This window comes from Heterodontus francisci, chromosome 14 (genome assembly GCF_036365525.1).
Source record: "Heterodontus francisci isolate sHetFra1 chromosome 14, sHetFra1.hap1, whole genome shotgun sequence".
Lineage (NCBI taxonomy): Eukaryota > Metazoa > Chordata > Chondrichthyes > Heterodontiformes > Heterodontidae > Heterodontus > Heterodontus francisci.
In genome coordinates, this window is record NC_090384.1 from 46,735,267 (window position 1) to 46,752,299 (window position 17,033).

The 17,033-nt window shown below is 44.8% G+C and overlaps 1 protein-coding gene across 4 annotated transcripts in view; it reads left to right on the forward strand.

Moving 5' to 3' along the window:
- Positions 1-12,679: 12,679 nt before the first annotated feature.
- The window catches only part of LOC137377021 (guanine nucleotide exchange factor for Rab-3A-like), a 91,531-nt gene continuing 87,177 nt past the window's right edge, over positions 12,680-17,033 (forward strand). For 3 of the 4 annotated variants that reach the window (XM_068046160.1, XM_068046161.1, XM_068046164.1), the window contains exon 1: positions 12,681-13,093. In XM_068046160.1, the coding sequence (XP_067902261.1) occupies positions 12,861-13,093 (233 nt within the window). In that variant the 5' untranslated portion in view covers positions 12,681-12,860. Of the gene's footprint in view, positions 13,094-17,033 lie in introns of all 4 variants that reach the window. The other variant, XM_068046162.1, reaches the window with a different exon arrangement.

The following is a 17,033-nucleotide window of genomic DNA, read 5'->3' on the forward strand; positions in this document are numbered from 1 at the left end:
CTCCGGAGGCAGCGAAGATGGAATGCATTGAGACGTCGCTCTTGGCTGACATACGTTGTCCAGGCCTCGCTGCCGTAGAGCAAGGTACTGAGGACACAGGCTTGATACACTCGGACTTTTGTCTTCCGTGTCAGTGCGCCATTTTCCCACACTCTCTTGGCCAGTCTGGACATAGCAGTGGAAGCCTTTGCCATGCGCTTGTTGATTTCTGTATCGAGAGACAGGTTACTGGTGATAGTTGAACCTAGGTAGGTGAACTCTTGAACCACTTCCAGAGCGTGGTCGCTGATATTGATGGATGGAGCATTTCTGACGTCCTGTCCCATGATGTTCGTTTTCTTGAGGCTGATGGTTAGGCCAAATTCATTGCAGGCAGCCGCAAACCTGTCGATGAGACTCTGCAGACACTCTTCAGTGTGAGATGTTAATGCAGCATCGTCAGCAAAGAGGAGTTCCCTGATGAGGACTTTCCGTACTTTGGTCTTCGCTTTTAGACGGGCAAGGTTGAACAACCTGCCACCTGCTCTTGTGTGGAGGAAAATTCCTTCTTCTGAAGACTTGAACGCGTGTGAGAGCAGCAGGGAGAAGAAAATCCCAAACAGTGTAGGTGCGAGAACACATCCCTGTTTCACGCCACTCAGGATAGGAAAGGGGTCTGATGAGGCGCCGCTATGCTGAATTGTGCCTTTCATATTGTCATGGAATGAGGTGATGATACTTAGTAGCTTTGGTGGACATCCGATCTTTTCTAGTAGTCTGAAGAGACCACGTCTGCTGACGAGGTCACAAATACCCTCACAAATTCTATTTAGGTCTGCCCAGACTTTCTCTGGAGGTTCTGAAATTTCTGCTGGTAAGCTTCAGGGAGCAACTCATATGCAGGGAGAATAGCCTTTTTTTCCATATCATAATCTGCAGAAGCCTCCTCAGAAAGCATGGCATAAACCTCATGATCTCTGCCCATCAACCTGCTTTGTATAAGCAGTGTTCAGCTTCCCTTCAGCCTTTTCATCTTTCAGGCTATCTTTTCAAAAGAAATGATAAATAGCTCTCATAGAGTCATAACAGTTATACAGCACAGTAACAGGCCCTTCGTCCCATCATGTCTGTGCCGGCCATTAAGCACCTATCTGTTCTAATCCCATTTTCCAGCACTTGGCCTGTAGCCTTGTATGCTATGGCTCCTCAAGTGCTCATCTAAATACTTCTTAAATGTTGTGAGGGTTCCTGCCTGTACCACCCCTTCAGGCAGTGTGTTCCAGATTGCAACCACCCTCTGGTGAAAACATTTTCCTCAAATACCCTCTAAACCTCCTGCTGCTTACCTTAAATCTATGTCCCCTGGTTATTGACCCCTCCACTAAGGGAAAAAGTTTCTTCTTATCTATCCTTTCAATGCCCCTCATAATTTTGTATACCTCAATCAGGTCCCCCCTCAGCCTTCTCTGCTCTAAGGAAAACAACCCTAGCCTATCCAGTCTCTCTTAATAGCTGAAATGTTCCAGCCCAGGCAACATCCTGGTGAATTTCCTCTGCACCCTCTCCAGTGCAATCACATCCTTCCTATAGTGTGGTGCCCAGAACGGTACACAGTACTCCAGCTGTGGCCTAACTAGCGTTTTATACAGCTCCATCATAACCTCCCTGCTCTTATATTCTTTGCCTTGGCTAATAAGGCAAGTATCCCATATGCCTTCCTAACCACCTTATCCACCTGTGCTGCTGCCTTCAGTGATCTATGGACACGTACACCAAGGTCCCTCTGACCCTCTGTACTTCCTAGGATCCTACCACCCATTGTATATTCCCTTGCCTTGTTAGTCTTCCCAAAATGCATCACCTCGCACTTCTCAGGATTAAATTCCATTTGCCACTGTTCTGCCCATCTTACCAGCCCATCTATATCGTCCTGTAATCTAAGGCTTTCCTCCTCACTATTTACGACACCACCAATTTTCGTGTCATCTGTGAACTTACTGATCATACCTCCTATATTCACGTCGAACTCGTTAATGTACACTACAAACAGCAAGGGTCCCAGCCCCGATCCCTGTGGTACACCACTGGTCATAGGCTTCCACTTGCAAAAACAACCCTCGACCATTACCCTCTGCCTCCTGCCACTAAGCCAATTTTGGTTCCAATTTGCCAAATTGCCCTGGATCCCATGGGCTCTTACCTTCTTGACCAATCCCCCATGCGAGACCTTATCAAAAGCCTTACTGAAGCCCATGTTAACTACATCAACTGCTTTACCCTCATCTACACATCTAGTCACCTCCTTGAAAAATTCTATCAAGTTTGTTAGACACTATCTCCCTCTGACAAAGCCATGCTGACTATCCCTGATTAATCCCTGCCTCTCCAAGTGGAGATTAATTCTGTTCCTCAGAATTTTTTCCAATAGTTTCCCTACCACTGATGTTCGACTCACCGGCCTGTAATTACCTGATTTATCCCTGTTACCCTTCTTGAATAATGGTACCACATTCACTGTCCTCCAGTCCTCTGGTACCTCTGCTGTAACCAGAAAGGATTTGAAAATTTGTGTCAGAGCCCCTGCTATCTCCTCCCTTGCCTCACATAACAGCCTGGGATACATCTCATTTGGGCCTGGGGATTTATCCACTTTTAAGCCTGTTAAAACCGCTAAAACTTCCTCCCTTTCAATGCTACGTCTCTACATCCCTTTCCTCAAATTATGGGAGTGCTTGTAAATATTTAAACAGCTCTCCATTGGGTCATTTGCTGGAGTCAGATCTTTCCCCACCAAAATTTTCACTGGAGTCAATACCACCCCTTTGTCTTAGTTCCATCATTTTTAATTTGGATTCACTTCTCTTTCACTTTCTTCTTGAAGTTCAAGCTTAAGTTTTTCGAATTCTATTGCTTTTTCTTATTCTTTGTCAAGTTCAAGTTGCCTCATCTGCAACTGAATTTTAGCTAATTCACCTGTACTACCATGTGGTTTGCCTTCTTCTACTTCTAATTGCAAATGCTGTGCTATTACTGCAATTATGTATGCTTTCTTTGCTCCTGGTTTTAACTCTAACACCAGCAATTCCGCCAAATCCTTTAGCCTAGCCTTGGTTAAGTTTCTCAAATCACTCAGGGATACATCCTCCTTCCCCAGAAAGGTCGTGGCAACTGACACAGACATTATGGTAGTGTTAGTTTTACTCTAATGCACAAGAAACCTGTTTTTTAAAATACTTTTCCTCTTTTCAATTATTATTACCCCACTTACAATTGTACATCGTCAGCATGGGTTAACCCGAACGAGTCCCAGTTATATGTTACGACCGAGGTGAGAGTCGTTTCTAGCTCCACTTCTCCACAGGTCACAACACAGGGGTGGCACAGTGGCTAGCATTGCAGCCTCGCAGCTCCAGTGACCCGGGTTTACTTCTGGGTACTGCCTGTGCGGAGTTTTCAAGTTCTCCCTGTGACTGCTTGGGTTTCCTCCCACATGCCAAAGACTTGCGGGTTGATAGATAAATTGGCCATTGTAAAAATTGCCCCTAGTGTAGGTAGGAGAATTGAGAGAAGTTGGGGATGTGAGAGGGAAAAATGGGATTAATGTAGGATTAATATAAATGGGTGGTTGATGGTCGGGGTGGGCTGAAGGGCCTGTTTTGGTGCTGTATCTCTCTATGACAACATATATTTAAATGTTTACCCAATTACCAATACAGTCAATCATAGACTCTACTCTTTATCCCAGAATAAAATACACCAACCAGGTTTTTTCAATAAAAAATAAAATTATTAGTTTATTAAAAAACAAGACTTAAGCAGTAATGAAGCAAAGCATTAACATACAGATTGAAATATGAAAGTTCCCTTTTTACCTTAGCCCCTCTCACACACACACACACTTTAACCAGAAATAATAGAGATTTTCTTTTTAGAGCTCTGTTACAAAAAAAAGACAGAAAGGAATACTTTGGCCAAATACATGCTAATTCTTGAAGAAAAAATAGAAGATATGGAAAGATGTCAGTTGTCCCTTTTTTGCTTTGGCGTCTCAAATATGCATAGACGGCTATCACTTGAATTTTTCTCTGGAGCAATTCATTCAGGTGGGTCGAGGATTTATGCAACAGGTTTTTCCAGTGTCTTAGGAGAAATACGGCAACAGTGGTTTCAAACAGGCCTTCAGAACGAATGTAACATCAATCTCTCTACTTCTTATACTTGCTTCTAAGAGCTTCTCAAAGAGATGGAACAACTGGCAGGCTTTTCAAAGAGATGGAACAGGCTGCGCTGGGGTTTTGTCCTTCAGGTTGATTTTTAAAACTCCAACTGCTTTCAAAACAGTGTCCACATTCTAACTCACTGTCCAAAGTGAAACCAAAAACAATACCTCAAGAGTCAAGCTTCCTGCCGCCTATAAATCTTGACATGTCACTTCTCTGTAAACATCTCCCTCAAGTCAAAAAACTCCTGCTGGGTATTTATCTGAAGTAGGTGACTTCCAGTACATGTTGTTTATAAACAAGACCTCTCTCCTTTCAATGACCAGAGGGAATAAAACATCAATGGAATCCTTTTCAGTTTTCCCAAATAAAACACAAATCCTCAAAATTTAACAAAAAATGAAGTATTTTCATAACAACAGTAAGATTTTCTCCATTTAAAGTTTAATGTAAGTTTGCAACCGATTAATTAATATTTCTCATTCGGCATATAGGGTTTTCTTCACACAGTCTGTTCGTAACCTCAGTGTCGTATTTGATCCAGAGATGAGCTACCGACTACAATTCGTGCGGTCATTAAGACCGCCTATTTCCACCTCTTTAACATCGCTTGACTTCGTCCCGTCTCAGCTGATCTCCTGCTGAAACTCTCACTTATTCCTTTTTTACCTCCAGACTTGACTATTCCAATGTGCTTATGGCTGGCCTCCCACATTCTATCCTCTGTAAACCTGAGGTCTTAGCTCGCACCAAGTCTCATTCACTGTCTCCCAGTCAAGCAACCTCTTGATTTTAAAATTCTCAAACTTGTTTTCAAATTCCTCACCCTTCTCTATCTCTGTAATCTCCTCCAGCCGCACAACCCTCCATGATATCTGCTCTCCTCTAATTCTGTTGTCTTGAGCATCCCCAATTTTAATCGCTCCACCATTGGTGGCCTCACCTTTAGTTGCCTAGGTTCTAAGCTCTGGAGTTCCCTCCCTAAACCTCTCTGCCTTGCTACCTCACTTTTCGCCTTTAAGACACTGCTTAAAACCTACCTCTTTTGGTCATCTGACGTACTATCTCCTTATGCAGCTCAGTGTCATATTTTGTTTTATAATGTTCCTGTGAAGTGCCTTGAGATGTTATATTGCGTTAAAGGTCTATATAAATATAAGTAGTTGTTGTTTTTCACAACAAAACTAATCATTTTGAACAAACAAAACCAATCACGGTTTTTACTCCTCTCTGTTTTCCAAAGTTGTCCAATTTTAAGAATTTCTTGTGGGTAGCTCTCAGCTTCAGTTGGGGTGTGATGAGCCATGTACACCATCACTGCCAAACCATGGTTTGATTGACAAGACGGAGGTGCAAACAATGAGGTGACAGTGCATAGGGCAACAGTTCCCCTCATTGGGGCAAATAGAGGGTTAATGCATCCTGCTGTCTCTGGCGTGAAAACAGGAACATTGCTGTACACATGTGGGATGGCATAACAGGCATAAATCATTTTTGTCCATGATGGATTATTGATTCTTGCTGGTCACAACCCACTCAAGGTTAAAATTGGTTACTGCTAGCCACTTATTCAAATTTCAGAGAATACATATTCCAGGCTGGTTGATGTACACACTTTGGGCTAAGGCATAGAACTTTTTCAGGAAACCCTTCATACATGTTGGTTGGTATCAAAGTGATTGGAACAGGTCAATGGCTCAAGCCAGTTAATTCAAATACAAGCATCCTATGAAAAAGAAAGGCTTGCATTTATGTAGCACTGTTGATGACTACAGAACGTCTCAAAGCGCTTTACAGCCAATGCAGTAATTTTGAAGTGGTCACTGTTGTAATACAGTCATAGATTCATTATGGCACAGACGGAGGCCATTTGGCCCATCAAGTCGATGCCAGTTCTCTGTAGAGCAATCCAATCAGTCCCATTCCCCTGCTTTAACCCCATAGCCCTGCAAATTTATCTCCCTCAAGTGCTCATCCAATTTCCTTTTGAAATCATTGATCATCTCCACTTCCACCACCCTCATAGGCAGTGCATTCCAGGTGATTATTACTTGCTATGTAAAAAAGCTCTTCCTCACAGCCACTCTGCATCCCTTGCCAAAAACCTTGAATTTGTTGTCCCCTAGTCCTTGTACTATCTGCTAATGGGAACGGCTTTTCTTTGTCTACCTGATCTAAACCTGCCATAATCTTCCACACATCTTTCAAATCTCCCCTCAATCCCCTTTGTTGCAAGAAGAACAACCCCTGCTTCTCCAACTTAATCTTGTAGATCTTCCATCCCTGGAACCCTTCTGGTAAATCTCTTCTGCACCCTGTCAAGGACCCTCGCATCCTAAAGTGTGGTGATCAGAACTGGATGCAATACTCTATTTGTGGCCTAACCAGAGTTTTATAAAGGTTCAGCATAACCTCCCTGCTCTTGTACTGAATACCTCTATTTATGAAGTCCAAGATTCCATATGCTTTACTAGCCACTCTCTCAATATGTCCTGCCACCTTCAAAGATCGATGCACATGAACCCCCAGGTCCCTCTGTTGCTGCACACTCTTTAGAATGCTGCCATTAAGTTTGTATTGCCTCTCTGTATCCTTTCTGTCAAAATGCATCACCTCACATTTCTCTGTATTAATGTAGCAAATGCAGCAGCCAATTTGCGTGCAGCAACTCCCACAAATAGCAGTGTGATAATGACCAGGTAACCTGTTTTTGTGACGTTGTTTGAGGGATGAACATTGGCCAGGGCTCCAGGGATAACTCCCCTGCTCTTCTTCAAAATATGGGATCTGTTACGTTCACCTGACAGGGCAGGTGGGACCTCAGTTTAACATCTCATCCAAATGACAACACCTCCAACAGTGCAGCACTCCCTCAGTAGTGTACAGGAGTGTCAGCCTTGATTTTTGTGCTCAAGTTCTGTTGTGGGACTTGAACCCAGAACCCCGTAGGTTGGAGGTGAGAGTGCTACCAAATGGGTCATGGCTGACTCCATGGAGCTGTTTACAGCAAAAGGTGGAATTTTCCAAGTCCTGGCATGGTTCCTGGCTTGCTGTGAGAATGAACCAGAAAATTGTGAACCCACTACTCATAAATTTCCACCCATTGAAAGCAATGAATAATTTTTTTTGATTCACATTTGCTGTAGTCTTTGTCCAAGGTGAGGACATGGAAAATCACGTCCTGTTCCACCTCATTCCTTCCCAGAAGCTCAAAACCGTGGATTTTCATGAAAGATTGGCATCAGTTGTAAGGGGCTGGACTGCGGATGGGCCAGGAACTGTTGCTTGCTCCATGACTGCTCTTAATGCTCTTAATGCCTTACATAAAGGCCCCACATGTGAGGGTGGTGAACTGCTCCACAAATACTGCCATGTGGCACATCCTCCAAAGGCCGATTCTTTGGCCTCTGAAAGCATCTGTAATTTGAAAGCAAGGCCATACAAATCTGGTCACTGTAACAAGTAGCTGTAATTGGAGGCTATCCGCTTTGTTTTCCTCTTCATCTCCTTTTCCTCTTCTTTCCCATCCTCGTGAGTTACAAATAATTCCACTCTGAGTGAACTCACTACAAGCCTGCAAGGTGGATGGACAGGTGCTAGTGCTTGGCAGATGAGGTGGGTGCTGTGATATTTGGAGATGTATTTGTGAAGGACTGGACCTTGCATCTTCCTCTATAACTGGTAAGATATAAAAGAGAAATGGCCCTGGTAGGCTTTGTATTGATGACTTCTGTGACCCTATGATTGCACTATTGGCTGAATTTCTTCTCTTGGATTATTGCTGCTTTTAATACTAATCTGAACAGTCAGTATTTGTGATTGACCAGCCCTCTTACAGGAGCACACCTCCTGCTTCACCATCTGTGGTTACCTCTTCCAGATCTCCTTCTCCTTCTCCTCCCTCCCGGCCCAACACAAATTGATGGCATTGCTTCTAAAATGGGTTAACCACATGAATAGTTAAGTCTTGAGAAAAACCTCAACAATTCTGTTAACGTTATCCAGTGCCTACTCGCAGACAAACAAGTCTGTATTGCCCTTTCATTGCCTGCAGACCTTTAAGACCTGCCCAGCTATTTCCTGTGTGCTAGAATCCTGTGCACAATCTGCCCCTATGCACAGTTGCAGAATGCCCCCTCCCAAGGAGGTGTCATGCCCAGTAAAGACATATCATATTCCTACTTTTAAGATAAGAACTTTATTCAAAGTGGACTCCTTAAAATTGACATTACCTTTTAAAAAAAGGTGGACAATGCTGCAGAAAATGGCTGCCGAAGGTCAGACAGCCTGGCCTGTGTATTCGAACATTGCCTCACTGTCTGTATTGGACAAATGAATACATTCCAGACTAAGTGGTATCAATTACACCCATCCTGAAACCATCAAGAAACATTCCTGAATTGATTGGATTCTTCTGAAACAAAGGTGTGAAGTCGCCACATTATAACTGGATTATTCTCAACCAGACATTAATGGATGGCCATGCATTCGGCATTGTGGTCCATTGTGTGGTCACAACAGGGGTGAGGGCCATGCGTCTCCTAACAAGCTGATTTGAAAGATTTTTACCTTAAAAGGTAACTCTCTGGGGAGAGAGATGGGGTGGTGGGGAGGGGGGTGGGGGTGGTGGGAGATGACAGCAATATCAGAGAAGGCAGTCGAGCCAGGGACTGTGAAAAATCCAGCCAAAACAAGGAAAGAGCCCTGCTGCAAATTCTACACTTCAACTTGGTGCAGCAGAGAACTGAAAGTAACTCACCAACTCCAGTCTGCAACCTTAACCACCAGAAATCTATAACACCTTAGCAAGTCAAGACTACGAACAACCCAGGTCTGCATCTTTAAAAAGAGACTGTTCTACTTAGAAGATTCAACAGCTTTACCATAAACCACGAACACCTACCATGCCTTGAACCCTTATCCTTTTTCCTTCTATCTGTCTTCTCTTGAGAGTGCCTGTGAGTGTGAATGCGTGCGTGAGTGATGTTGCGAACATTCGGGGAATGGATATTGTTCAATGAATAGTTCATCTTTTTTAAAGCTACAAGAAAACTTGTCACTGTCTGTTTATTTGGCAAGTAAAACACTCAGGGCTAACTCATCCTTTTAAACAAAACACGATTATGATCAGTTGGGAGATGAACACTGACCCACGCCATCACCCACCTGGCCGTAACAAAGGTAATCCATTATACTTTTGTGTGGAGTGAATGGACAACAGGGACTCATGAAAATCAGCCTTGGAACTTGGAGGTTCTTATCCCTCTCAGTCTTCCTCCGTCCTGCAATTATATGTTTTAACAGCCAAATTTGGCATTACCTAATCACTGCTTGCTGATTTACCTCACCTTCTCTTATCCCCCTGCCCTCCTTAATATTGTTGCTCTCCTGTACTATGGGCCTTTACTCTTCACCATGGTTTATCAGTGCATGAAAATTGTTCTCAGTGACAGTTTCCACAGGCTTAACAGATTGAACACATTCTTCAGATGAGGCCATTGGAGGACAGTGTGACACATACAGTGCAACTGGCATGTTTTGCTTCCATTGAGTGTTATGGGCAGCTAGTGGTTGTGCACCTTTCCCAGTAATAATGTGTGGCAAGTGTGCTGTATAATCAGTAAAGATTTTAATAGATGTGTTAATGTTTGGAAGTATGCCTTACCTGTAACCACAGACCAGGCATTCAAGGGTAAGTAGTGCAGTTTATTTGGAGTAACCAAGAGTTCACGCAAAAGTTAGGAATGAACTGAAAGTTGACCATCCTACAAAGTATTACAAACTTTACAGTACAGAAACAGGCCATTTGACCCAAATCACATGAGCCTCCTCCCACCCTTCTTGATTTAATCCCATCAACATATCCTTCTGTACTTTTCTCCCTCATATGTTTATCTGTTGGAATGTGGGCAGCAGGTACTACCCCTACTGCAGTTTGAACATTGGCAGCACACTTTCTGTTTGTATTTTTCATTAGAATGGGCAAAGGCATTGTTAACTTTAATCTCATATTATTTTTAAATAATGTTTTTTCCTATCCTTATCTAATGAGGGTGCAGTTATTGGGATATAATTCCATAAACGGTTGGTTCCTTCCAATACATCACCGTTCTTCATGAGTAAACCTAGGCACTGAATAGCACCCATCTATTCGGCTGTGGAAGACATCACAGTCAAGTCTGCTCTTGTCCTTAAACAGTGTTCACACATGTACTTCCTGGCAGTAATCACTGGATAGAGACTATCAGTGCATATTCTACTCCCTAAATCAGGGATGTGGGAGCCAATTGCCACAACCATACCACTGCCCTAACTCAGCTAAGTTAACTCAGACCTGGGTTGAACCTACAACTTTTTCCAGTTAAGTAGCACAGCAAGTTGAATTGGACTATCCCTACAGAAGCTGGGTTACTCCAGCACTCATAGTGGCAGTGAACGCCATTGTTAAAACTGCAAGCTCGATAGTTTGAGATTGTTAAATTTTTGGGGCAAAGGTATTAAAGATTATGGAAACAAAAAAAAAAGCACCTTTCACAACCTCAGAGTGTCCCAATGAAGTACTTTTGAAGTGTAGTCACTGTTGTAATGTAGGAAATGTGACAGCCAATTTGCACACAGGAAGCTCTCACAAACAGCAATGTGATAATGATCATATAATTTGTTTTTGTGATGTTAATTGAGGGATAAAATTTGGCCAGGACACCAGAGATAACTTCCCTGCTCTTCTTTGAAATAGTGTCATGGGATCTTTTACATTCAAATGAGACGATACATGGGACCTCTGTTTAACAGCACATCCAAAAGACAGCACCCCCTCAGTGCTGCACTGAAGTGGCAGCCTAAATTTTTGCACTCAAAGTCTCTGGAGTGGGACCGACAACCTTTGGATTCAGAGGCAAGAGTGCTATCCACTGAGCCACAGCTGGTAGATAAAGTAACAGATCAGACATGATCTAATTGAATGGTGAGACAGGCTTAAATGGCTGAATGGCCTACTCCTGTTTAGGGACTTTCATTCCAGCTATCATAGACTAACACTATAAAACAGTTAGAAATCCCACAAACAGACATGTTGCAAAGAGGAATATGAAAAAGGAACAAAAGTAGGAGAGACATAAAGGTGTAGGGAGAGAGATGGAAAAAAGAATACATTAAAGTTATCTGGCTGTCCCTGCAGCTGATATGATGGGTAGATTTTGTTCTTTTTATTTGTGTGTTATGCTTTGACTGCTTGGACATGTGGCTCACAGCTGGGCTTTGTCGAATTGTTACAGCTTGGCTGGGGTGTCCACCACTGGTTTATGAACAGCAAATTGCAGAAAGACAAAACCCATAAAGGCCCTGCCCTTGAATTACGGGCCTAATTGATGCTTGTAGTCAAAGAGAGTGCCTTCCTGACATCAACTAGATAACAAAGAATTATTTTTGTTCCCTTCCAATTTTCTTCTCTCTTGAAGGTGCTGATTCTTATCCTGGACTATTGACACGCCACTGTTCCTTGCTCAAATGGCAATAATTCATGCATGAGCCTTGTCAGGCTGTGGAGGACCAGACGCCAATCATGATCTTGACCTCGACACACAATCTGTTTTCAGTCGAAATCACTGGAATCTGATCAAGAGCAGGAACCCTGGTTGGTTCCAACTTTCCTGTAATCTAAATGTTCTGAGACTAAGTGTAATGGTCCTGACTGAGATCAGTTTACTTAACACAGAATTTATATGCCTCAGAGACACTAGCTCCGATTTTAACCCTGTTCACAAGGCAGGAATGGATGCACTCCAGGGGAGGAGTTAAAATGGCCGCTGGGTGCTACCTTTTGCACTCCCACACGATTCGCACCCCCGCTATTTTAACCACTGGGTTTTTCGGAGCATTGAGTTCACCTTCTGCTGATAGGCAGGGCCCCAAATATTTAAAAGTTGGGGTCCAATGATGTGATTCAGACCCCATTGCCAAATTAACACTGAGATGCATGAATCCCACACAATCCCGGTGGCAAGCAGAATTGGGGCCTGGAGGAACAGGAGTGGAAATCTTGGACTTCCTCTGTCGTGGACTTTACTGCCTCCCCCAACTGTGATCGCGTCGGACTCCATCTCCTCACTTAGTTTGCTGGAGCCAGTTTTCTTGAGCCTTGGTCAAGCCTGTGGTTGCATGATTTCCTGCTCTTGACGGCCAGCCAATGATATGTTCTCCTTGGTAACCTTGCAATCTCTGAGAGTGAGCTAGGTAAAAACTTATAACTTCAAATAAACATACATCCTAAACCTCTGGGTAGTCTTGGAGTTTTTTCTCCCTTTATTTTCTTTCTACACTCTCCCACTCCCTGAGCGTGCTTTACTGCTCAGCCATTAAAGCCTGGAGTTAGTTATTACAGGGCAATAACTTCATAAAGCTAATTTCTTATTACAGTCTGTGTGTGACTGGCCAAGGGTCAGAGTGTCTGGCAGTGTGGCCTTGCTTCAGTAAAAAAGCCTGGAGCAGAGTTCACTAAGAATATGAGTAGCTTGTATTTGTTGTTTCCTCTCAACCCACCAACTAACTTTCAAAGAAGCTCCCAAGTTTCTTTTGCTGCACAAGGTCTCGATTGCCTTCTTATGTGGGAGAAGAAAACAAAGAGAGAGAGAGAGTGAGGGACTGCAAGATAGAGCCTGGATCATGAGGAGTTCACACTCTGGGAAGTCTTATAAATGTGGAAATGCAGCTGTACTTGCCTCCCAGAGAATGAGTATGGACTTGGCCATCACAGGAAAAGCTGAGATAGGGGTTTGTACCTCTTCTGCCCCTCACAATCAGCTAGAGTCTCTCGCCACAGACCCCTGCCCAGAAGGTACCAAGTGCCTGGAATCTTTCATATTGTTACACAGTGGAGAGCAGTTGACCAGTGACAGGTAGGAAAGATTGTGGAAGAAACACAGAGGCCTGGTTGGGGCGGGGAGGGGAGGTGTATAATTAATTCTTACACAGTGCAGTGTTTTGGGACAAGAGTCCGATCAATGCTACAGCTCAGTTTACTTAACACAGAATTTATATGCCTCAGAGACACTAGCTCCGATTTTAACTCTGTTCACAAGGCAGGAATGGATGCACTCCAGGGGAGGAGTTAAAATGGCCGCTGGGTGCTACCTTTTGCACTCCCACACGATTCGCAAGGACTCTCCATAATCCAAAGGAAGCCCCAAATCACCAAACTGTGTCACAAAACTTTTGCATGGAGTGACTTCCAAAATGTAAATTGTACAGTAATCTGTTCAAAGCCCACTTTTATCACTTGCTGTGTTAACACATTTGTTGCGTCTCATGATGTGGAGACATGAATTGTTTTTTGATGATTTTTTTTATCTGCAGCAAAGCAATCATCCATACTCAAGTCATGGTTTCAGCCCTCTGACCCACCTCTATTCTATTTTATTCCTATCCTGATCCTGCTACAACCTTCAGTACAATCCTACCCTCTTCCACCCTTGCTGCAAGCTATTTTAATCACTGCACCATTGGTGGCCATGCCTTCAGTTGTCTAAGCCCTAAGCTGAGGAATTCCCTCCCTAAACCTCTCTGCCTCTCTACCTCGCTTCCCTCCTTTAAGACACTGCTTAAAACCTACCACTTTGACCAAGCTTTTGGTCATCTGACCTAATATCTCCTTATAGAGTCATTTATGGCATAGAAAGAGGCCATTAGGCCCATGCAGTCCATGCCGGCTCTCAACGGAGCTATGCAGTCAGCCCCACTCCCCAGCTCGATCCCCGTAGCCCTGCAAGTCTATTTCTCTCAGGTGGCCATCCAACTTCCTCTTGAAGTCTTTGATCGTCTCCCATTCCACCATCCTTGTGGGCAACAAGTTCCACGTCATTTTACCACCCGCTGTGTAAAAAAGTGCTTCCTCATATTGTCTCTGCATCTTTTGCCCGAAACTTTCAATCTGTGTTCCCCAGTCCATGTACTATTTGTTAATGGGAACAGCTTTTCCATGTCTAATTTATCTAAGCCTGTCATAATCTTGTACACTTCTATTAAATCTCCCCTCAATCTCCTTTTTTCTAAGAAGAACAAACCCATCTTTTCCAACCTAACCTTGTAATTAAAATCCTCCATCCCTGGAACCATTCTGGTGAATCTCCTCTGCACCCTCTCAAGAACCCGCACATCCTTCCTGAAGTGTGGTGGCCAGAATTGGACGCAGTACTCTAATTGGGGCCTAACCAGAGCTTTATAGTTCAGCGTAACTTCCCTGTTTTTGTACTCAATCGGCTGAATTTTACGCCGCCCCGACAGGCCGGATGGTGGCGGCGTAAAATTGAGTGGAATGCACCGGGAGGCCTACCCGCACTGCTCCCGCCTCTGGTCAACTTTACAGTGGTTGGGTGGGCGGGGGAACTGCCCGCCCGCCTGAGGCCAATCAAGGCCCTTAGGTTGCCACTTAATGGCCACTTAAGGGCCCGCACCCGCCTCCACAGGTATTTTAACTGTGGCAAGCGGACATGCTGGAGAAGTGAAAGGCAACCCAGCGATAGCTGCTGGCCTTTCCGGCCTCGGGGGTGGGGGGCCATGGCAGTCGGGTACAGGGTGCCCAATTGAGGGCCGCCCCTGCCCCCCAACCCACCCCTGGGATCCAAGATGCCCCCTTTCCCCCAAACGACCACTCCATCCTCACCAGGGAAGGATCGAACCCCTGGTGAGGCATGCCCAACTTACCTTCACTCCAGGATCCATCTGGTCGGCTGGGCTGCAGTCCCAGAAGTAGCCACCACTCCTGGTGGTGCTGCTGGGACTAAGAGCTGCCAGCCCTCTGATTGGCCGGCAGCTCAATGAGGTGGGACTTCCTCCCTCAGGCGGGTGGAAGTCCCACCTCGGAACAATTAAAGCCGGGGACCTGGAAAATGCGGGACGGATCCCCAGGCTGGGCGGAAGCGGGTTCGCCACCAACTTTTACGTCGGTGGTGAATTCCCCTCCCCCTAAGGTAAAATCCAGCCCAATGTCTCTATTTATGAAGCCCAAGATCCCATATCCTTGACTAACCACTTGCCCAATATGTCCTGCCACCTTGAAAGATCTATGCACATGAACCTCCAGGTCCCTCTTGTGTGTGACTCCCGAGGCTGCACATCTCCTCCCAGCTGAGCATGGCTGTGTCTGTCCTCCATCCTCTGATGGAGACTGCCCATAGCTGTCTCAGCCTCCCTCATCTCCTACTATGTGGCTCGGTGCCATATTTTGTTTTATAATGCTCCTGTGAAGAGCCTTGGAATGTTTTAGAAACATAGAAAGAAAAGAAAGATAGAAAAAATAGGGGCAGGAGGAGGCCATTCAACCCTTCAAGCCTGCACCACCATTCAATACGATCATGGCTGATCATCCAGACTCAGTACCCTGTTCCTGCTTTCTCCCCGTATCCCTTGATATCCTTAGCCCTAAGAACTATATCTAACTCTTTCTTGAATATATTTCATGATTTGGCCTCAACTGCTTTCTGTGGTAGAGAATTCCACTGGTTCACCACTCTCTGGGTGAAGAAATCTCTCCTCATCTCAGTCCTAAATAGCTTACCTCTTCTGCTTAGACTGTGACCCCTCATGTGTTCCCGCCATCGGGAACATCCTTCCTGCATCTGGTCTGTCCAGTCCTGTTAGAATTTTGTAGGTTTCTATGAGATCCCCTCTCATTCTTCTAAACTCTAGCGAATACAAGCCTAATCGACCCAATCTCTCTTCATACGTCAGTCCGGCCATCCCAGGAATTAGTCTGGTGAACCTTTGCTGCACTCCCTCCATAGCAAGAACATCCTTCCTCAGATAAGGGTAGGCGGTGGCATAGTGGTATTATCACTGGACCAGAGACCCAGAGTATTTCTCTGGGGATATGGGTTCGAATCCCACGACAGCAGAAGGTGGAATTTGAATTTAATTAATAAATCTGGAATTAAAAGCAATTCTAATGATGGCCATGAAACCATTGTCGATTGTTGTAAAAACCCATCTGGTTCACTAATGTTCTTTCGGGAAGGAAATCTGCTGTCCTTACCTGGTCTGGCCTACATGTGACTCCAGACCCACAACAATGTGGTTGACTCTTACACGCTCTCTGAAATGGCCTAGCAAGCCACTCAGTTGTACCTAACGGCTACGAGGTCAATAAAAAGGAATGAAACCGGATGGACCACCCGGCATCGACCTAGGCACCGGAAACGACAACAGCAAATCCAGCCCTGTCGACCCTGCAAAGTCCTCCTTACTAACATCTGGGGGCTTGTGCCAAAGTTGGGAGAGCTGTCCCACAGACTAGTCAAGCAACAGCCTGACATAGTCATACTCACGGAATCATACCTTACAGACAATGTCCCAGACACAGCCATCACCATCCCCGGGTATGTCCTGGCCCACCGGCAGGACAGACCCACCAGAGGTGGTGGCACAGTGGTATACAGTAGGGAGGGAGTTGCCCTGCGAGTCCTCAACATCAACTCCGGACCCCATGAAGTCTCATGGCATCAGGTCAAACATGGGCAAGGTAACTTCCTACTGATTACCAGCTACTGCTCTCCCTCAGCTGATGACTCAGTACTCCTCCCTGTTGAACACCACTTGGAGGAAGTACTGAGGGTGACAAGGGCACAAAATATACTCTGGGTGGGGGACTTCAATGTCCATCACCAAGAGTGGCTCAGTAGCACCACTACTGACCGATCTGGCCGAGTCCTAAAGGACATAGCTGCTAGACTGGGTCTGCGGCAGGTGGTGGGGGAACCAACACGAGGGAAAAACATACTTGACCTCATCCTCACCAATCTGCCTACCGCAGATGCTTCTGTCCATAACTATATTGGTAGGAGT